Source organism: Pseudochaenichthys georgianus, chromosome 5, assembly GCF_902827115.2.
Source record: "Pseudochaenichthys georgianus chromosome 5, fPseGeo1.2, whole genome shotgun sequence".
Classification (NCBI taxonomy): Eukaryota; Metazoa; Chordata; class Actinopteri; order Perciformes; family Channichthyidae; genus Pseudochaenichthys; species Pseudochaenichthys georgianus.
Window position 1 is genome coordinate 32,443,266 of NC_047507.1, and position 23,380 is coordinate 32,466,645.

Genomic DNA, 23,380 nt, shown 5'->3' on the forward strand with positions numbered 1-23,380 from the left:
ATAAACCAATGGGCGATGTCAAAGAAACTACGTCTATCAGTTGTATGAAACACATGGCTGCACTATAACCAGTTCTCTTAATACATCTGTGAGACAAACAAGAGCTACCAGTAGTGGGAATTGTAGCTGGTCTTAGCAGTGTCAGCACATCAGGTACTGTAGGGTTGTCTTAATTACTCCTGCCACCAGCAGCTCCACAGTGTTGCTCATCTGTTGGATCAGTACCAACAATTAGGATTAACTAGAATAACTTGTTGATCCTCTGTATTTTCATCTTGTAAAGGTTGTTCTATTTCGTCCCTACTGACCGCCAGAGGCGGTGCTTTAGCACTGGATATGTCCATCGCTCGCATGCGCAGCTCAAGTACCAATAACAACAAAGTCACCTGTGACCCACGTGACACCGGCTATATCAGCCGGTGTCGTCAGAGTACTGCGAGAGTACCGCAGCTACATTTTTGTAGCCTACAGCGTTCAGGTTTGAACGTTTGATCTGAGGGATTTCTCTGCAAACAGCTGGCCACGTGAAGCTTCGCGACTGACAGTCGGGGCTACGGGTCGTTAGACGCGTCCTCCAGGAGCTGTGGCCGGCTGTGCGCTGTGCAGAGCCTCGACAGACAGGTTTGTGTCAGCTTGTTGCTGGTGATGGCTGTGTTTCCACACCTGCTCCCAGCCAAGTTGTCCTGATTACCGTCTTATTGTTTGTGGCTTAGACTTTCTGGTGACGACAGTGTTCCCGCTTCCTCTCCCATAAAGTTGCCCTTATGTTCTTTTGAAAGTTCTGCTTGTGGCGTTGTGCCCGAGCTATCATTAGCATTTGAGTCCCAGCTTTGGCTGCGTCCCTCATTCAATTTAGTATGGAAAGCCAAGAGTGTCATACCTTAAACCCGTTTTTCGTTTAGATGTAGAAAGTAAGGTAAGTACGTTCTATTTCTTAGAAGCTATTATCTGGTCTTAACATTTGTGTTCTGACTTGGTCGCTTGATTGTTAGCAGCAGCCGCTTGGCTAACACCTTGCTGTTGAGCTTAACTATTAACTCAGGGCAGTGCTCCCTGTAGCATAGGGTTTGATTGCAGTAGAGCTAGATCGTTGTATTACTGCTCCTAGTACTAGACTCCTAGCACTAGGATGATATGCAGAGAACATCTTCACGGCGGGTGCTGTGTGCTCGGCATGTGCGGTTACTACTGTAACCAGACACGGTTCTATGCGGGCTGTTCTCTTTCTTAGAATCTCCGGCCCCTAGCCTTCGGCTGGGTCTAATTGACAGTCGTCAGCGATCCGGCAGGGGCCCTACCTCTGGGCCAAGAGTTGTCCGTCCTTTTGTCCAAGGATGCAATCAACCCAGTAAGACCCTCTGCTTAGCCAGGGGGTTCTACTCGGCATACTTTCTCGTGAGCAAGAAAGTCGGCGGATTTCGCCCGATCTTGGACCTCAGAGGAATCAACAGATTCCTGAGGGTGCTGCCATTCTATATGCTGACTACTGCATACGCACAGGTGGAGTGGTTCCCAACCGAGGGATGCCTACTTCCACGTGGGCTGGGCAAGAGGGTGCCTTATATTCAGTTCCTCCGGCCCTTGGGCAGACTGGCAGCTGCCTCGGCCGCTGGGCCCTTAGGCCCGCTGTCGTTGCGCCCCATGCAGATGTGGCTGAACAGCCTTCACTTGGACGCCAAGTGGCACAGGCACAGTGAAGTCAGGGTGTCGCAGCATTGCTCCACTCTCCGTCACGCTGGAGGGGCAGGGCCTATCTCCTGGTAGGCGTGCCCATGGGCGCCATCCCATCCCGCCAGGAGACCATCACCATAGGTGCATGTCTCTCATGGTGGGGTGCAGTGCGGCAGGGCAGGACCGTTCAGGGTCAGCGGTCTGCCCAGCAGAGTGCGCGCTGGGTCAACGTGCTAGAGCTTCGGGCCGTGCAGCTTGCACTCACGCACTTTCTACCCCAACTGGGGGGCAAGAATGTGCGTGTTCCTTGGGGACAGCATGTACATTGTTGCTTAGACAACAGTCCCTTCTAGATAGTGGACGTTCTCACTCCACTCTGAATTTATGTGGCTGCGATTCTGCCCGACATGTTCGGGTCGACGGCGCCACGGCGGGGTGCCACAGGTCGGTGTCCCTCTTTATGAGAGGGGCTTTACGGCAGCGTCCCCCTTGCACCCCGAGGGCTCCGGCTTGGGACCTGCCCTTGCTGCCGGATGCCCTATCATCTCCTCCCTTCGAGCCCCTGGCCCAGGTGGGGCTTAGGTGGCTGCCCACAAAGGCAGCATTTCTGCTTGCCATAGCCTCAGGAAAGTGAGTCGGGGAGTTGCATGTCCTCTCCATAAACAATACATGCCCGAGGTGAGACTCTCAGGCGTTGCCCTTTGGGCAAATGTGGCATTCCCGCCCGGGGTCCTTCCACAAACTCACTTCGATCAGCCTGCCCAGCTGGCACGCTTTGACATTCAGGAGTACGGCACATCAAAGTTGCTGTGCCCGGGGGGTGCCCAAAGGGCGTATATCAAGGCTACTGCCTGTATACGGCAGGAGGAGCAACTCTTGAGTTTGCCCTGGTGGCACTAAAGGAGGTTAGGCCCTCTAACCAGTGGCTTCCCCACTGGGTTGTCGATACCATCTCACAGGCTTACGGGGCCAGTGGCCGCCCCCTGCCATCAGGCTGAGATGCCACTCTACAAGGAGCATCTCAACATCTTGGGCTGCCCTGAGAGGGGTGCCCCTGGAGACCATCTGCGCCGCGGCGTCGTGGGCGTCTTCTGGCACATTCTCCAGTTGTCATCAGGTCAATGTCGCCACTCCCCATTCTTTGGGCGTGGTCCTTTTGCCGAGCTCCGCTGCTTCCAGTGGTGAGCAAGGGCTTGGATTCTTCATGACATTGTTGGTATAGGTCATCCAGTGCTAAAGCACCGCCTCTGGCGGTCAGTAGGGACGAAATAGAACGATAGTTACGGCTGTAACTACGGTTCTATCAGTCCCGGATGACCGCCAGAGTTCCCTGTCACTCAATTCTTGTGTGCTCGCGAGAAGATTCGGGGAACAGATCCTCTGACAATACCGGCTGATATAGCCGGTGTCACGTGGGTCACAGGTGACTTTGTTGTTATTGGTACTCGAGCTGCGCATGCGCGCGATGGACATATCCAGTGCTAAAGCACCGCCTCAGGTGGTCATCCGGGACTCATAGAACCGTAGTTACAGCCGTAACTATCGTTTCTTTCAACACGTTTCTTTTCGACAAAATTGTTGCACAATTATTCACATCAGGCACAGCTATATTTTGTGTTTAGTGGTAATAAGCAAATGTTAGCATGCTAAAAAACTTAACTATTGTACATTTGTAGACATACTTAACATTAGAAATTCCAGACTTCACAATTTTTGCTTTGTCTATGTAAATATATCTATTTTTGTATTATATTTCTTAGATTTTATCAGCACTATAGTTTATAGTTTATTCATATCCCTGGTGTGTACAGTACATAATCAAATAGTTCAAAGCTGCAGGAACACACACATGTGTATTCGGTGATGGTCCTTTGCTGCCGAATCAACCACATAGTTGGCATAGAGCAGTGTTTAGCCAAAACAGACTGAAAAGGGTTATATTTGAATAACACTGTGTCATCAAGGCATTTACTTTGAAGATTTAAAAAGAGATGAAATAAAGCCTTTGGGTGCAACTATAAGCAGTGTCAAATGAGGCAGGCTACACTGTCCAACAAGTCATAGATAAATGATTTATAAATGCATAAAAACTGACAAAGTAGCAAATCTCCGCCAGGAAAACCAACAAAAAGAAGAGAAGTGAATACGAGTCCAGGACCCTATAGCCATGCTCTAAGGCTGCGGCCCCACGAGGACGAATTCGGTCGTTTGCGTTACTGTTTAGTGTCATATAGACCGTTCGGCCACACGAGGACGACCAAATACGGCACTAAACGACTGAGGAAACGACAACGGGTCCCAAGGTGGATAGAAATGCATACGCCACTCTCTGGGGGGTCAAACGGCTCCGTGTGCGCGCCCTATACGGACATTTTCAGATCACTGATAGTGATTGCGCAATAGCCCCGCCTCTCCCCACCTCTTCTGCTCACCTCCGCTTACCCCGCGCCATTGCTGAAGTGTTTCGCCACCAACAACAACAACAATGGCGGATCGCAGAGTTGCTATCGTGCTCCGGACGCTATTGACCATGCTACAGTTGTTTGTGCAACATCTACAGCAATAATGATGAGGCAATAGCCCCGCCTCTCCCCACCTCTGCTGCTCACCCCCAAGTCAAAGTAAACTGCACCCTGAATTCAGATTATTTATCTTTCTCTCGCGAGTGAAGTCTAATCTGACAGGACGGAGACACGCAGCTCTGCTCACCTGCAGCTCCTCCCGCTGCAGCAAAACACACACTTCAAGTCAGATCATCACCCTTAGCTATTTTAATTACCTCTCAAACTCCCTAAACTAGTTATAAATATGTTTATTTTTACAGTCGGTCGGGTCACTGATTACTGGATGAGCTGCTGCATGAGACAGACACTGACGCTGTCTGAAGAGAGGGAGGAAAAAGAGAGGCTCCGTGTATTTTATCATTATATTATATAGAGTCGTTATTAATTTGTTTTAAAGCTCAATAAATAACAAAGAAGACCTTTGACCTGCACTTTTATAATTTTGTCCGGAAGATTTCAACTTTAATACACGCTGACTGGCGAAAAACTCTGCCCGGTTCCCTCGGCCCCCACCGAGGAGAATAAACAGAAGGGCAACCATGACAACCATGCTTCTTCGCTGCTTTTGTGGAGGAAGTTACAGCGCCACGTAGAGGCTCCTGCATATGTACTGCAGCTTCTCCAGCGGTTGGAGCTAAACGGAGCGGTCTCGTGTGGGCAGACACTATCCGGATAATTATTGCATGTGGACGGAAGCCGTTTGCGATTGCGTTTGCATTAATCCTATGCGTTTAGCCGTTTTCGTCCTCGTGGGGCCGCAGCCTAAGTCATATCTCTTGGTACAGAGATGCTTCTCCAGATCCTGGATATGCATTGTAGCCCCTGTGAAGGCAGCTCTCTTGAGTCCATATTAGTGAGGAAGACAAGGTTACTCAGCATGCTCCTTCATTTAGGCTGTAGTACTGCGCCCTTTGCACTAAACTCAGCAGTGACACACGAGCGGCAGCATCTCTCCACCGACAGTGGGACATGTCAAAGCTAAAGCCACAAACACTACAGCTGGTCTGAACAGCTCGTTAGTCCTTCATTACGCCAGGTGACAAGGTCTCCTTTCCTGAGCACTAAGTCCTCATCCCTGTATGAGGTTTGGAACGCCAGTTAAGACGACATATAAGTGACAGGAGAAAGCAGGTAGAAAGGGAAATAGTAATGGGAAGAGGAAGCAACAACCAGTCACAAAGCTTCTATGTCCATGCATGTTTTTATTTGTTAAGATTTCGTAATGACTCACACCTCTACGGTGGCCCTGAAGTGCAAGCCAAAACAACATTTCAGAAAACACTACAGCATTTCAGAAAACACTACAGCATTTCAGAAAACACCACAGCATTTCAGAAAACACCACAGCATTTCAGAAAACGCTACAGCATTTCAGAAAACGCTACAGCATTTCAGAAAACGCCACAGCATTTCAGAAAACGCTACAGCATTTCAGAAAACACCACAGCATTTCAGAAAACGCTACAGCATTTCAGAAAACGCCACAGCATTTCAGAAAACACCACAGCATTTCAGAAAACGCTACAGCATTTCAGAAAACACCAAAGCATTTCAGTGTTTTCTGAAATGCTGTAGTGTATTCTGAAATGTTGTTTTGACTTGCACTTCAGGGCCACAAAGCCTCTACAAAGTTTGTGAAATAATACAGAGATTGGCCATTTAAAACTCACAAAACCAAGCTGAGATGTGCGGGGAAGTAATGAGTGAAATGCAGAAGAATGTAAAAATCAAACGATCAACCAAGCAGGGCATTATGCTCAGATTCAAATAATCCCAGAGTGTGTGAAAATCCACAACATAATAATATAAGTTGATTGGCTTCATTTTCTACCCAATTAAGTTGTTTCAATGTCCCACTGTGTGCTATGATTCCTGCTGCTACTGACTGCCTTTAATTGTCCTGATAGGAATGTAAATGTGAAATACAATTTATCTGATTATGTTTTGGTAGAAGTAAATAAGTTTAAATTGATTTTCTCATTTTTCCACATTGAAAAAAGTGATGTTATATTTCATGAGGACACTAGTGACCACAGTTTACTGTTAACAGGGTCTTCTAGTTGTGAGGGGTGGTCAGAACATGCCTGTAGGCAACAGTAACTCAAACAACCACTCGCTACAACCAAGGTATGCAGAAGACCATCTCTGAGCGCACAACACATGGGACCTGGATCCGTCGTGCCTTTCATCAACAGTTCAGGCTGGTGGTGGTGGTGTAATGGTGTGGGGGATATTTTCTTGTCATACTTTGGGCCCCTTAGTACCAATTGAGCATAGTTTCAACGCCACAGCCTACCTGAGTATTGTTGCTAACCATGACCATTCCTTTAAGACCACAGTGCACCCATCTTCTCATGGCTACATCCAGCAGGATAACGCGCATTGACACAAAGCTTAAATCATGTCAAATCAGTTACAATTATTGACAGATGTAATATGCTAAAAAAGCTATTGCTAGCTGGTAAAAAGGCCTCACACTTCCCTATCGCCCCCCTCTTTAATAAGATGGTAATGTTTGGCTCCAAAAAAACAAAAAACAAACTCAGGGTTGAAACTCCAGTTCATAAACCAATGGGCGATGTCAAAGAAACTACGTCTATCAGTTGTATGAAACTCATGGCTGCACTATAACCAGTTCTCTTAATACATCTGTGAGACAAACAAGAGCTACCAGTAGTGGGAATTGTAGCTGGTCTTAGCAGTGTCAGCACATCAGGTACGGTAGGGTTGTCTTAATTACTCCTGCCACCAGCAGCTCCACAGTGTTGCTCATCTGTTGGATCAGTACCAACAATTAGGATTAACTAGAATAACTTGTTGACCCTCTGTATTTTCATCTTGCAAAGGTTGTTTCTTTCAACACGTTTCTTTTCGACAAAATTGTTGCACAATTATTCACATCAGGCTCAGCTATATTTTGTGTTTAGTGGTAATAAGCAAATGTTAGCATGCTAAAAAACTTAACTATTGTACATTTGTAGACATACTTAACATTAGAAATTCCAGACTTCACAATTTTAGCTTTGTCTATGTAAATATATCTATTTTTGTATTCTATTTCTTAGATTTTATCAGCACTATAGTTTATAGTTTATTCATATCCCTGGTGTACAGTACATAATCAAATAGTTCAAAGCTGCAGGAACCACACACATGTGTATTCGGTGATGGTCCTTTGGGTTTCTGTTGCTGCCGAATCAACCACATAGTAGGCATACAGCAGTGTTTACCCAAAACAGACTGAAAAGGATTATATTTGAATAACACTGTGTTATCAAGGCATTTACTTTGAAGTTTTAAAAAGAGATGAAATAAAGCCTTAGGGTGCAACTATAAGCAGTGTCAAATGTGGCAGGCTACACTGTCCAACAAGTCATAGATAAATGATTTAAAAATGCATAAAAACTGACAAAGTGGCAAATCTCCGCCGGGAAAAAAGAAGAGAAAGAAGAGAAGTGAATACGAGTCCAGGACCCTATAGCCATGCTCTAAGTCATATCTCTTGGTACAGGTGTCAAGCAATGCTTCTCCAGATCCTGGATATGCATTGTAGCCCATGTGAAGGCAGCTCTCTTGAGTCCATATTAGCGAGGAAGACAAGGTTAGCGAGGAAGTAACCAGAGCTGACCTGCTAAGCTCTGTGGGAGATACAGTGAACCAGAACTGTGGCTTCACTGCGTGGCCAGTCAGCTGATTAAGCTAGTGTCTCCGGAGGACTGGGTGAGGGAAAAGAGGTGAAGGAATAAAAGACATCGGTACCTCAGCTCACTCCTGATTATGAGGATCTTGAGGCAAAATCAATAAGTATACTGTGTCTGTATTAAAGGTTGTACATTTGACCATTTCAGATTCTGTTTTTCTGGGGATGTAGCTCCTTTTTCAAACTGAATGTATATGATGTTGGTAATGATACATTTATTTTGTTTACTTTAAGTGCTTTATTTTGTCTGGTTATTGAAATTCAGCATCATATGTTTGTGTTGTTGTTATTTTCGGGAGAAGGTTTGCGTAGCACACATGCAACTGTTCAACAAAAGCCCATCTGCCCATTTACACAGCAATGCAAACTCACCTCAGGGAGCTATAATTAAATGGTAATGGTTTGCAGTTCGCTATCTGAATACTACATTAATTTCACCCAGAAGAGTTTGTTGTCTGTCATTCATTATTGCCTACCGCGGTTGGAGAGGGCACCCTCCTTCATACACCTAATGACACACTGTGCCGATGAACACCTTGGAGAATGACTACACAAAAATGGAAAGCATGACAGAGGATGCTTTGGTGGGATAATGAAAAGCATCACCCCATAACTCAGAGCTCAGAGCGCTACAGCTAAATAAAGCTTCTTCGTGTGTGAGATATCCAACATTATATGAACCTAAAAGGAGTTTGATTCGTTGGCAATGCAGCGACCTTCAGGCAATGCATTCTGATGACATCACAGATTACAATGAAGGCTCTTGAGTTTTGCACTGCAAAACAAGCAAATAAAGACGGAACCTTGACTAGCAGTGTAATTCATCCAAGTGGGTCTTCAGGCCATGTTTTAGTGACGACTGAGCTTGTAGCTTGTAAACAGCTCGTTCTTTAAGTGGCTAGACAATCCTATCAAACAAAAGGGTTTTAATTGGTAAAATAAATCCATATATATATATTATATTCCTTATGTCTGGTGTGAGAGAGAAACTTCCTCTGGAGGGAGCTTTGGGATTTTAGCCTTTGCAGACCATCTACATGCACACAAACTTATATAACACACTACAGGAAAGGGAAAACCCCAGAAAGCAAATTAAGTAAACAACTATTTAAATAATTAATAATAATATATATGTTAAAAGTGTTCGGTAATGTTTGCTTATTCCATCCAGGTCCAATCCAATGAGGCTATTTTTATGTTATTGATTAAAGATTAGAAAATGTAGACTGCATTTGAGCAATGCTGAAACCATGGAGCCACAGTATCTCTACATTCTCTTCTTGAAGTTCTATTCGTTGCTCGACCTTAATGCGTAATATCAATTTAAATAACGCACTGTTCTGATAATTTGCTCACGAGGATGTTATGGATTAAAAATAGTTCAGATAAATGGCGACAGTATGTGCCGAGCAATTACTTAGTCATTTACCTGAGTGTTGAGGCTGGAGCTGTCAACGGCTGTGACAGAGTTCCCACAGCTCGCCCACACCGAGTCGTCCAACACCAGTAGGGTCCGCACCGGTTCTGAGCCCACTCTCACACACCTGCAGGAGTCCTGGTCCCAACAATCATCTAGGGAAAAAGAAACCCAACAATGAACAAAAAAAACAAAAGCCCCGCTCTAAATACAACAAAGATATCACAGGGCTTCAAAGAAAGAGTCAAAATGACTGGCTATTATCACCGCTAGCCTACCAGTTATAATAATATGCTCTGAACACATGCCACTTCTATTTGAACACTGTCGCATTGAGCGAGGCAATTACATTTAAGTCTTCCCACTCGTATCACAGCAAGTTGGCTCTGTGTTTACTTTCAAATTTCTCTTAAAGCAATTTAATGTCATTGAGCAAATAGTGAAGCATCAGCAGAGAGGGCTTGGAGTGTAGTCTCGATGAGGGAGAGTACGAACAACAGGTCGACTAAATAAAGACCGGGACTTTCATTTGGATTGCCACACACTGCGCAGCACAATGTTTGCACCTTTGCCACCCACATGCTAATATGTCTGCATAGACTTTAATCTACTTTCCACTCAGCTCTCCTCGCGCTCGCTGTCTCGCTTTCCCCTTTTTGATCCATCAGTGTGAAAATGAAGCAGATCCTTTTTTCTTTGAGCTTTAATCACGCCGCAGCTACCACCATGGAAGCACATTATAAAGCGAATTACATAAGCATTTCCGTTGCTATGCGTTAATGAAGCAACCTTAGAGAATGGGGTGCACCCAGCCATTTAATTAACATTTTAGTTGTTTATTTCTGTCTTTCAAAGCAGAATGGCTTTACAATGCCTTGTGACTCTCCAGGTTAATTGCTTGGCATGTTATAAAGGTCATTTATTTTCCACCTTTCTCCAAAATTCACTCTTGTAAATGTCCCTACGGCTCCTTGTACTATAAGACACCATGCCCGCGCTTTCAAATCTTTAGCACAGCGGGGGACCAGGCCTTTTCTTGAAAATACTTTCATTGTCTGATGAAATTACATGGTGTGCATATCTAGGAAGCGAAAGCTTGATCTCGATTCACAAAGATCAAATGTTTGGCAGATTCTTACTCCTTTCAATACAAGTCTCAGCTTCGTCATTTCCTGGTTGCTTGAGACTTGTTTAGAGACAGTAGCACGCTAAGTGAAGGGCATACGTCTTTAACAGATGTGCCGAATCCACGAACATTCCCCGGCACACTCCAGAGCTTTTCTCCTGTCCTTTTTTTATATACAAAGCATGAATAGTAATATTTAATCGGCAGGCAGCAGCTTGCTGTAATTAATCATCCTTTCTGCTTGGGAGGAGAGAGGAGCACAGAAGGAAGGCAGGCGCGTTGACACACTGTGGCCAGGTAACAGGAAGTCTGCGATAGAGCTATTGTGCCGGCGCTGGCTGTGAAGGTGTTAAGCACCCCTGGCCTTTTGCAATGCCTGACTAAACGTGTCATGCCATCAACCACGAAGTGAAGTGTGATTTTCATACTTACAGTGGGTGTGAACATCAGTAATGGTAAGCATCGTGTGAAGGTAAAGCAAAGGTAAAGTGGGTGTAAGCTAGTAGGTTGAGGAAAAAAAATATTTGTTTACAAATAATACTTATATTTATTGGCCAAATTAATAATAATACAAATTAAACGATATATCTACAGAGGTGTATTAGAACCTATTATTTTCTTAGTATGAAGATAGTTTTTGCTAAAAGTCTTTGAGTACTGTTTTACCCAATATTGTCAGCAGAGTGTGAAATGTAACACATTTGATGTCATGTGAAAATGTTTTGGTTTAAAAGAAAAAACATTATCAACAACATTTGAAAAAGTAACACATTTCATATTCATTTAAAGACGTTTCTATAGATATACAGTGAAAATAGCAAGCTACCTGACTAACTACATATAGGTTTTCCATGTTTTATTTATATCAATAAACAAGATAACAAAAATCAGACAGAACCGGCGGCCCTGTTAGTAGCAACAACACAGATTTAGATTATAGATTTTGAGATAGATAGTTTTATTTTAAAGGGCTCTCAGGGACATATTTGTATATAACTGACGACTGTAAATATAGATTGTATGGACCCAGTAGAGGAGGTGAAATGCTGCTCACTATTTATTTTAAGCATTATAAGGTATTTTATACCTCATATAAATAATTTGAACTTAAAAATAAATTATATTTTCAAATTGAAACACTCACGTTGTGTATTTATGTTTGTACTGCATTGATGCATTCACACCCAATAACAATAATAGGCCTTATTAAGTGTTGGCTTTTGAACTAGGCTTGGTCTGGCTCACTGGATGAAGACTGTGGGAATATGGCAGCCATTGTTTCACACACTTGTTTCACACAGCATGCTCCTTCATTTATTTTTGCAAGGGCACTGTCGCTGCATCCTGGGCTTAGTGCTGCCCAAGACAAGTATGACTGGTTTAAGAAATACAAAAAGTCCAGAGCTTTTTCGTTTCTTATATCAGAATGATGCAGATGGATCTTTATCAAGCGCTGACAGAGCGGTTGGGAAAGGTCTGACTATGCAAGACTAGTTGTGTCTTAATTATTCCATAGCCATTTACCATACAACAGACAAGTGAACCATGTTCACATCTCTAACAGACCACACATATACAGTGATAGAAGGTGAGTAAGTACATTACTCAAGTACTGTACTAACAGTACTTTTTAATCCACTGTATTTATTTTTACAGCTTTTTTTACGAGCTACAGATGAAAAAAAAAAATACAGAATATAAATCAACTAATACATCACTATACTGTATATTATTATAGGTTTAGATAACCAGGAATATATCAAGTAAATAAAAAAACAACAACAAATTCAACATTGACATAAATGGGGCGAAGCCTGCGAGCTAGTTCAGGCAGTCAACTCGAGCACCAATGATACATTAACACGTGACGCACATCGTCCCTCTTACAACCAACCAAACACATTCTCCTAAACGTGCCGCTCTATTTAAGCTGCCAAGTCTTCCTGCCTCTGCCTCGCTGTGCTGCTGCTGCCACTGCTGTGTTCACTTGCTATTGCTGTGTTCATGTTCCTGTTGCTGTGTTTCATGTTGCTGCTGCTCGAGTGCTTTTACTTTTGTACCTTAAAGGTGGGGTAGGTAAGTTTCAGAAACCGGCTCGAGATACACTTTTTGTTATATTCCATGGAATGCTCTTAACATCCCGATAGCAATGTATATCTTAAGTGCTTTGACAAAAAATCCATAAAAAAATGTCATCTGTAGAAGCCGTAATACTGTAATAAGTACAACCGATTGGATGGCCTACCTGCCTGTCAGCCTTCCATCGGGGCACAAACTTATCTCGTGCCCTCATTGGTCATGTGCGCATTCGTGTGTGTTGGAGGAGGGGCTCTATAAGGAAGTGGCAGATTTTCTCCGGTTGTGTATTTTCAAATTCTAGCGATCTCGAGCCGGTTTCTCAAACTTACCTACCCCACCTTTAAGTATATGTTGATGCTAATTCTAATGTACTTCTACTTGCATGCAATTTTGAATGCAGCCTTTTGACTAAGAACAGTGTATTTTTAGTTTTACTTTTATTAAAGTAAAACAAAAGTACTGAAGTAGCACATAGAGCACATAGAGAATGGCAACATGCAACCTTGAGAGAAACATACCGTTTTTATTTCTTCCATAAACCATCATGGTGCCGTTCCGGAGGCCTGCAAACAGGAAGCGAGAGGAGTGCTTCAGGCACAGCACAGGGCAGCCCTCTGGGTTGTGGAGGGTCAGCAGGCATTGTGCTGTAGTGTCCACACTGCCGTAAACAAGTATGCTGGAAGAAAAAAAACAGCACACGCCGACGTGATAAATGAGTGTCATTCGAAATGACAGAGTGCCTCGTTTTCATGCAGTTTGATTTAACAGTGCACTTGGAGCAAAGCATTGTGTATGTGCAACCACACTGAAATGCCATTTGAACTTCGCTGCATCTTATTGTATTCTTCAGAATGACAAATGCTCATGACTGTTGTATCTACGTCTGAGAATAAAATGTTAAATAGCATTGGAGCTGACAGTTTTCCAAGTGCCCTAAAAATGGCTGGAATTGTTTGTTTTTGTATGTCTTTTTTCTTATTCCCTTGACAGACGCTTACAATAAAAAAATGAGTCAGCGTAAAAAAACTGCTGACGTTTGGTTTAGGCTGACTAAACACTACTGTAAAGGAGAATTACAGAAAAGTGGTAATATAATGTCAGAATCTGAAACTAAAGTATATTCTCCTATGGTCAAACAATGGAATTTGGAGGGAATTTATTCACAGTAACTGTGACAGGAGAGTGAGATTAAACCTCTCCTCCATTATACAGAGGGGATCAGAAGGTTTATTGGATTTTAAAATGAAACTGTGATCTTAGCAGCTGAAGCAGTATTGATGCTGTGTCGCGGTATCAACTCTGATTTCTTGCTTTGATGAAATATTGACAAGCCATGGACTGGAGGCAGGCAGCAGGCTAACATTAAACTGGTATTTCCTTGGCTTGTCAGTGTTTTACATTTTAATGCAGCACCTACAGTCACTACTTTCACTTTTAACATGACAAATTGACCTAATTAGCATCATAATGTAGCTGTGAGGAAGTGTTTCCCATAGCCGTACATGTATTGGACTGACCGGGTTCCATTGATTGCCATCTCCGTCCTCTCTGTTGAAGGCCAAATATATATATTTTTCAAGTAAATACAAATCTGAACTTCAGATGTTCTTGTCACACTATGTGCAATATAGGACACAGCAGCTTGAGGTGGGATGAAAATATTTTGTACGATTGCCGCCGATTCTCTGTTTCCATCTGAAAGTGGGCGGGGCCATCATCTATACTTGACCTCACACAACTTAAGACTACGATACCACAGTTGTGCATTAACACATATGTGCAATTTGTATATTAGAATCTACTTGGAATGTAACTTGTACATTTGAATAACTTTACATTTTTTCTAATTTTGTATTTTTTTGTGCATGCCGCTTTTATTTTATCGAATAGTGTTTTTTTCAAATATTATTTTTTGTATCTCTAGCTTCACTATTGCTGTAACAATTTAAACGTCCCCTCTATGAGACGAATACAGGTATTCTGATTCTATAATCACCAAAAAGCGTCTTTTGCTCATGTTTCTGTATCATTCGGTGATTAAACTCACCGCCCATTGTCTAATCCGACACAAATGTTGGCACCGATCCCTGTCGGGGCCTTTTGAACTCCTGCATCAGTTTCCTCAGTCGGAGAAGGTTCTGGCACATATTCCAGACAATGGGCGGCTGAGTCTACCTGCAGGCTTTTCACAGTCCTTGGCATGGGCCTGTTGAGGGAAAATATCTCAATCTGGCCATTCGAGCCTTCTCCACCAGCCACCTGTTGGGAGAAAAAACAGTTTGAAAAAGGTCAAGACCTCATGTTAAGCTGGACCGACGGACTGCATCACAATGCCAAGGGTAATAACTATTCTAGAGAAACTGAAAAAAAAGAGAAAGGAGCAGAACCTGCCTCCCTATAGATCATGCTTGCTTTGCTTCTCTGTCTTAATCAAATGGGGGAGTTCGGGATAATGTGTCTCTAGTTTAAACATTCTCTACCTGTCAGCAATTTAGATTTCGAAAAAAAGCTCAAATCAATTATCCTTTCAGACCTCGTCGCAGCCCTGCCTCACTTCTTTTTTGAATATCATTTGGAATTTTAAACACATTGTATAATGGATTCACAATGTCATCTCTAGAACATCAAACAATTCTTATACTGTTGCTCTGCGATCTTTTCATCAGCCGAGAACAGAGGCTCTAAGTTTCTGAAAGGCTCCGAGTTGCTTATCAATGAGGTTTTTTTTACAAGATCAAGTTAGTAGTCTATTGCTTCAGTCATTCAGTGATTACATAAACAAAATTGTTTTTTTTTTAACTCGAATTTTGTTTTTGATATGTCCAAAGTCAAATCAAGCACAGAATATGCTTTTTTAAGTACCAGCAAAGAAGTAAACACAAGCCTTGGAAAAGCTGGGAGCTTTCACTGGCTCAAATTGGACCACATTTTGACCATCAATGCCTGTACCGGGTTTTGAAAAGGCACTTGTTTGTTCTCCTAACAAACAGAAAGGCAACCTTGGATGTTATCAGAAAAGATCCACCAATCATGACGAGCTTCCCATGGCAATTCACCTGCACAGGCTGAGTGTCTGCTTCAATAGTGGCTTCATTTCCTATGCACCACATTTATATTGGAGTTTGTGTAGGCCTGTCAAAGTCAATGCCGGGAAAACGAGGACAGCAGGAATCCTCCAACCTATCTCTGATGCATTCCAATTACGTGGCATTGCTCCCATTCCTAAACAACTAAAGTGTCGCCGTGGTTTTTCAATATTATTTCAACCATTAATCCTGCACGAGGGCCGAGGTGGATGTCCAGACGGAATACAATGTCCTTCTGGGGAAAGGAAGCACGGCTGCAAAGATTTATTCTCCGTATGAATCACATCGTGTGAATGTGACATGAGCTAAATATAGTCTTTAGCTCTTCTCCTCAACGCTCACCCTTATTTGCATGCAATCATTTGTTTGATTTGTATCAGCGTGCACAATCTGGACAGGAGCGATCCTGTGGGCTCTTGAGAATGAGCCAGAACAAATAATGGTCTGTTGCACAGGGTGAAAAAAAAAGATAGGGAGGACTTATCTTGCAGCGAGGAGCTTGAAAAAAGACGGCTTCAAGTGACTGTGTAACCATAGCCAGGGGCAAAGGCCCCCTTACCAAGAATCCCCCATGATTTATACATTCAGCTGCCATCTGTATGTCTTTAACCCCTCCACCACTGTCCCGGTCAACAAACGCATTCCCTTCTCTTTCATTCAACAACACCTCTCTTCGCCCGATATCCAGTGCACATACTGTTTCCTGACAAAGTCATTACTACTTATTTAGAGAACTGGAAACGTGCCCTGGACGGATTCCTGTTCTCGGCCTGGGAGAAGCAAGAACTCCACGAACAGTAAACGCTCTTCCAGCATTAATTAGATTGCTTTGGAGGCAGCGAGGAAACGTGGGAGAAAAGTCATGATGGCACTCTCTGCCTAATTGTATTCGCCACATTAAGTCAAAAACTATGGGTCACTAGATTGTTGATGTGATTGTCTGAAACGGATGCATTTCCAGTTCCCCATTTCTGATGCATGCTTTGAATCCCTGAACAAGTGTAGAAGAAGGGAATCATAATGGCAGAGCAAATGGAGACTTTATCTGAGAATGATAAGTGTGATGCTTTGGACGTGGAAGGTGAAGGCGTTGACTGAGGTATCAGGCTGATTACACATAATGTCATTACTCTGATCAAAGCACACAGAGATCCCCATAGCCCATCTAACTTTAACATGATTAGTGTCTTCCCTTGTTTGACGAGCCTTCCAGGGAGGAAGATCCGACTCTCCGAAGCACAGCCACTAATTATTCTGGCTGGATCAGTAAGCCTTTAATAATATTATGTTTGTGGATATCAGCTTTTGCTTTGGTTACATGTTGTACTGGCCAGTATGTTCCATGTATTGCTTGAAGGTCAGGTGTGCTCGTTGCTCCAAATGGGAACATCTTGATTCTGGATAATTGTATTCCATTCATGACAAAATACAGTGGATTGAAAAATGGCATTACTGAGTAACAGTCCTCCTTGACATATTTCATTAAGGCCTCCTTTCAGATAGCATGAACTACTAATGTCCCAACGAGCTTGGGTCTCTTCTGGCAAACATGCCTAAGATATTAAATTGCAATAAGAGTATCAAAGTTAATTCAGAATATCAAATGTGACTGCCTCTAAATACAAACATTTGAATTAGAATTTAACCAAGAGGTGCACTGGCATTGTTTACTGAGCAATGCTCTGAACATCAAACTTGTTCCTTCTTTAAGATTCAGATCCATACAGTCTCTGTGTGAGCTTGAACTCAAATCAAGTGTCTCACAACAATTTGGATTTAGCAAGGTCTGACTTGGTAAACCTTCAGAACAATAAAAAAAGATATAGATTGTGTCACGTACAATGTGTTTGGAGCACTGGCCAACAGATATGCAAGTGGTACATATGATGTATTTTAAGTTACGAGAGAAAACCAAGGAGTCCAATTGAAGCATTTCAGAAAGGGGGGAGTGTGTGGGAGAGAAACTCCCTCTGGAGGGAACAAGGCGATTACAGCTCTTACAAACCATTTACATGCACAAAAACCTATATAACACACCAGAGGAAAGTAAAAGACCCAAATAGCATCATAGGGCCCCTTTCAAACAAATGAACATTATCAATGCGGAAACTGCAGGAACAACATCTGATGGTTAAATGTACAGGAACCCAAGACGTGGTAATGGAATTGAAAACCTTTTATCTCACTGGTCTAACAAACCCCAAACAGCAAAGCCACCTTTGTCCGTCCAAACGGTGTGGACTGTGGGAGGACAAGGTCAGGGTCTTTTAAGTCATCTGTAATAGCTTGTTCTGAGAGAAGTTGAAAGTCAGACTGGCCTTTGCTCCTTTAAACACTGATATCCTATTGCCCTAAATGCCCACACCACCATATCTCCTTCCCCATCTGAGTGAGCATACAGTCCTCTTTACGATAGCACCACAGAAGCAAAAGTCTGAGACGGCGAGCTGTAGTCTGTGTCCAGGAGGACTTAGACTGGATTTAGCCACCTTTTATTTTGAAAGAGGATTACCTGATAAATTGCTTGCCTTCTCCAAAAAGTAGGAGAGACAAAAATTGAAACTTAAAGATTAATAGCAGATTCCCTGCATCATTTTTTCCACCTGAATTCCCCCTTTTTCTAAATCCAGCAAAAATCCCACAAGTCTGGGGATTGTGATGGGTTAGACCACTGGCCGTTATGCTGTACTGTAGTTATTCAGTTTCCTGGCAACATGTTACAGAGAAAAGTGGTGCATGTCTCATTCTTAGCCTTGAGATATATTCTTTTGTATATTTGAGTTTTTAATGAATGTGAGCAGAATGTGGAAAAATACGTTAAAATGGTCATGGCAATTGTGGTAAAAGCAACAAATGATCAGGAACTGTAGAATATGAATTGTTTTGCCTTGTCATTCCTTGCAATCATTTGGCATTCAATTGAGAGGTAGGGTGTGTGCTTGTGAGCGTGCCTTTGTCTGAGAAGAAAACTCATTACTTACCCAGAAGTAGCCTTGAGGTAAGGAGGTGCTCGCTGCAGAGAAGCCCAACAACGTGCACTGAACAGGATTGTGGAGGGCAGCTTCCAGCTAGAAGAGGCACAATAATTATGGATTATATATGTATCAGGGCTCAATAATAAAAACAAGCCTTTTTTTGTATTGCTTTGATGTAGTCTTTCTTCGGAATGACCACACAACTGGAACTGAAGGGTCACTTTTATTACAATGATATAAGTGAATTCAAATGTCCTGCGGGAAATAACTGCCTCAGCTTTGTCATTTTAAATAAGGGTGGATGGATTTCAACCCACATTATAAGCTGTAAAATGGAGCTGAATGAACATGTTACGAACCATTTCATGGGCACATATTTTCACATAACATTCAAAATACCTGTGGACATTATGTATCTCAAAAAGCAAAGTTATGTCAAATCCAAAAGGATGATATAAGGACATGAACAGTTACAACAGTGACATTTTAGATTCTCTATCCATCCATCCATTTTCTTATGATTAAACGGAGATGGAAACAGTTCCAGCAAACTTCTCTTTCCCTGGCCACATCAACCAAGACTCTCCCAGGCCAGCGTGGAGATATAATCTCTCCACCTGGTCCTGGGTCAGCCCCTTGGTCTCCTTCCAGCTGGACGTGCTTGGAACACTAGGTAACATTACTACCTGTTGCCAGAACCACCTCAACTGACTCCTTTCTACACAAAGCAGCAGCGGTCCCTGCCGGATGGCTGAACTTCTCACATTATCCCTAAGGGAGATGCCAGCCATCCTTCGGAGAAAACGCATTTCTGCTTTCTGAATACGATCGATTATTTTGGTCATGACCCACCTTTCATGACCATAGATGACAGTAGGAACCAAGATGGACTGGTAGATTGAGAAATGTGCATTCTGGCTCAGCTCTCTATTCATAAAGCGTAAATCGACTAATCAAAGAAAAAAAGACCAACACTCAAAATGATGGTTCATATTTATGTTATTATGGGCAAACATCAGGGCCTAGTTTTAGCTTCCTTTACTTTATTCCAATACATTTGTCTTCATTCCTAGTTTTGGTGTAACTTTGAGTTTGACTTATTTTGCTTACCATGGGAAAATACATCTATATTCCTACGCAGTTTTGTTTGCCTGGAGGTGAATGATGGAGGTTTGACATTTACAGTGTACTGTAGGCTGTAGGCTTGTGGCTGATACATCAAACCTCCTTTGGTAAAAGCTGCTCTTCTAACCAGCAGTTTGTCTAGTAGGAAATGATTATTATTTTGGTGGATGGTCGCTCATGGTTGGGCGTTTGACAGACGGAACAGTATGTTTTTTGGTCGGTGGGGGGTGAGAGCAGGAGTAAGGAGTGAATAGAGGGTCAGCGATGAGCACCACACGTCTTTAACTGTCGTCCTCCGTGGCGGAAAGCATCAATCACAGGTAATTGATAGCCTCTCCTGCCCGGGACCCTCCCTTCTTTCTCTCTTGTTGTGTGAGTTTGTAAACACCAACAAAAAAAGATACTGTCCAGATCATTGCTCCCCCATCTGCACTGCAAAGTTGTTCCGCCACTCCACCCCCGTGTCTGTCCCCATCTATTCAAATGCACAGATGCATGGCTCGTCTTCTCCATCAATCTCTTATTTCCCATTCCTGTCTTTATAACTCCTTTTTTTATGTCTGCTCCTTTTACACTGTCTATGTCTTTTTTTCTCCAACGCCCCTTCTGCCAGCCCTCTGTCAAGTGCAGTGAAATGTTTTTTTATAGGTAATTAAGCAGCAGCCATACTAGTGTCCATATGGAAGACTGTGGTTAAGAGAGAAAGAGTGTAGCGGTGCACCATGGGACTGGAGCACTGTGAGGAACGGTGCTGGTAGTTCAATGCTGTTTTGATTTTATCAGGCACCTGAGACTGGCAGGCATTGTAGGCCAATCTTATCAGACCTAGATTGCTTTATATGTTAGCACTCTCTGGAGTCAGTCTGGCAATACTAGTGGGATCCATCCAGTCCATGAGAACAGTCGCATCGCAACTTCATTCATATTGTAAGGCAGGATTGTGCATTGGGATCATCCAGATAAAGAGATATGTAAATGAAGAGGCTTGCTCCTTAATGATATATCCACTAATAAAATGATGCCTGCTCTTGTAAAATCATCAGGGGTATAAAGAGGACATCTCATTTATCATATTCAACCAGTATAATTAGATAGTCGCTAATGGCAGCCAATTATTCTTAAAAAAATCGCTTTTTTTCCCCCTCAGGAAAATGTTTTAAATCTACAAAATTATGCACTTATAAGCATGAAACATGTTTTCCATATTATCACATTTGCAATTTACATATTCACGACTAAATTGAGCAACATTATGTATGAGAGCAGCTCACTAGGCTTAACGTACGCAGGTTTACTGAGGCAAGGATGCAGTGTATCCCCATTAAAGTGCAGGCAGAGACTATGATCAATACAAAAAACCGTTGGTCCACTTATTGAACGTCTTTAAACAGCCAACAGAAGGATCCTGGGTGAACAGAACAATAGAGCCTATGCGGATCATTTACCATCTGTGAATTTGCTAATTATTTTGTAAGATACAAATTAAATGTGCTCTTGAGAAATGACCAGCTCAGTCGCGAAGCTAATAAGGTATCACCGAGACACCATTTAAAAATCAATGAGATCCAAGCTTTCCTGAAGTCAATTGTCAGTCTTGTTTATAGCGGTAGGTAGGTGTGTGTGTGTGTGTGTGTGTGTGTGTGTGTGTGTGTGTGTGTGTGTGTGTGTGTGTGTGTGTGTGTGTGTGTGTGTGTGTGTGTGTGTGTGTGTGTGTGTGTGTGGTGTGTGTGTGTGTGTGTGTGTGTGTGTGTGTGTGTGTGTGTGTGTGTGTGTGTGTGTGTGTGTGTGTGTGTGTGTGTGTGTGTGTATGTAATGAGTGTGTGTAGGAGTGAAGTTGAGAAGCTGAAGCAATTCCCATGTGTGGAGGCAGGATGAGAGAGGAAGGTGAACCTGTAAGCCGGCTGAGAGAGGTTTGATGGAGGACTTCAGGGAGCGTGGGTAGGAAAAGGGAGGAAACGGGCAGGTGAGCTAATTAAAGGGCGATTTGTTGATGTGATGAGAGGGCGGCCTCCCAGCTGCTGGTTACCAATGACCCAATGGTCGACAGAGAGTCTGCCCAACCCATTACCCCAAGAGGCCGCCAGCCCATATGCTGGTTCCAGTTCCAGCAGAGGAGCATCCTTTCCTTTCCTGGAAGATAAATGTAAAATGTGTGTAATTACACCTAGTCCTGTAGGAAAGAATGGATGGGACCAATTATGAGTCTCTTGTATCTACTGTGGACAATGTGTGCCTAGTTACACCATGGATGTATGAGGAGAACTCTATACAGTGTTGTAGGTGGGGCGCCGCTCATTCCTATGAGAGTTACTCACTGAAACAAAAAAGGCATAACAAAAATACCTGGATCTGGGTCTATAAAGCATGCACTTGCGCTTTACCTAAGCCCCGCCTGCGTCTGCTCTCAACTTGGTCAAATTATTGGAGAGGGAAAATAACTTTAGGCTTGGAGTGCATTTTCAACTTTTAGGCTGTAATGATATAAATAAGGAATATTTAAGTATTCAGACAGTGAGGTTTATTTTGATAAAAAAAAATGTTTTCCTCTGATTTAAAAATGTCTCTTTCCAAATGTAAGTCAATTGAATAAAGATGTTAGACCCAATGACATCACGGACTGACACGTACGTTACGGGCCACTAAAAAAACACCCGGCACACTTCCTTGGGGCTTTAGTTACACACCCGCAGATCTTTGAGCAAACAAATAAATAAGTTGTTATTGGTGGTGGTCTGATGTGACAGGGTAGGGTTTTGATGATTCATGCTTTTTTCTGTCAGGGCAGGGTCCCCTTGGTAAGACTGACTTCCCCAAATCCAATCACTGTTGTGCTACTTCCCAAGGCTACTCAAGTGTAATGATGTCCCTTAAAGCAGTATTCCACTGTAAGCTGTGTTAAAACTGCCCTCAAATATGTGAGGGATTCACCACGAGATTAGATTTGTGACAAGCGCTATCCAAAAGAGGGTCCATGCATCATATCCACCAGGGGCCCTTTATGTTATCAATGACAAGACACACTGCAGCCGGGTGGCCTCCCCCATGCCTATGTAATGGATTCTCTTTATTGGAAAGAGTTCTCTATAGTCCCTTTTGAAATACTCATTTAAATGAAAGCCCCTGAGCAAACACTTCTGCACTGTTCAAAAGAAAAAAAAACATGAGTTTGCAAATAATATATATTGCACTACATACTGTAGCCTGCTGAAAATCAAATAACACAAATTATCTCCATAGATGATACACATGCAGAGAACTGGGTGCTATAAAAGACCCAGGGGAAGGGAATATGGCTGTATTTTGTTTTCTCTAATTCCATAGTCACAGTGCCTTCCCCTAATTCCACATACCAACAATCTTTTACACGCACTAACAAGCTCTAATAGAAAACGTTCACTGTTTATTAACTGGTAATTGACTGGTTCTGGCGTTCCCTCCCCACTGCAACCCCACTGCCTCAGGCTACAAGGCAGGACAGCCGCAGAGTGAATTCCCAGTCAACCTAAAATGACTTGCATCCAGAGCAGTGCTACAGGTTATGCACACTAAACAAGCTACTAACGTGGGAGATTTTGCGAAGTTGCTGCTCTGGTTATCAAGAAGGCAGGCTCTGATGGAGAGTGGCATTTCCTCATGT

The 23,380-nt window shown here is 42.9% G+C and overlaps 1 protein-coding gene across 5 annotated transcripts in view; it reads right to left on the reverse strand.

Annotated features, from left to right (window-relative positions):
• The window catches only part of LOC117446604 (rho guanine nucleotide exchange factor 10-like protein), a 207,477-nt gene that overhangs the window by 30,042 nt on the left and 154,055 nt on the right, over window positions 1-23,380 (reverse strand). For all 5 annotated transcript variants that reach the window (XM_034082896.1, XM_034082894.1, XM_034082895.1 and 2 more), the window contains 4 exons: window positions 18,625-18,711; window positions 14,605-14,816; window positions 13,076-13,233; window positions 9,365-9,507 (listed from right to left, as the gene is read on the reverse strand). In XM_034082896.1, coding sequence (XP_033938787.1) covers window positions 9,365-9,507; window positions 13,076-13,233; window positions 14,605-14,816; window positions 18,625-18,711 — 600 coding nt within the window. The remainder of the gene's footprint in view (window positions 1-9,364; window positions 9,508-13,075; window positions 13,234-14,604; window positions 14,817-18,624; window positions 18,712-23,380) is intronic.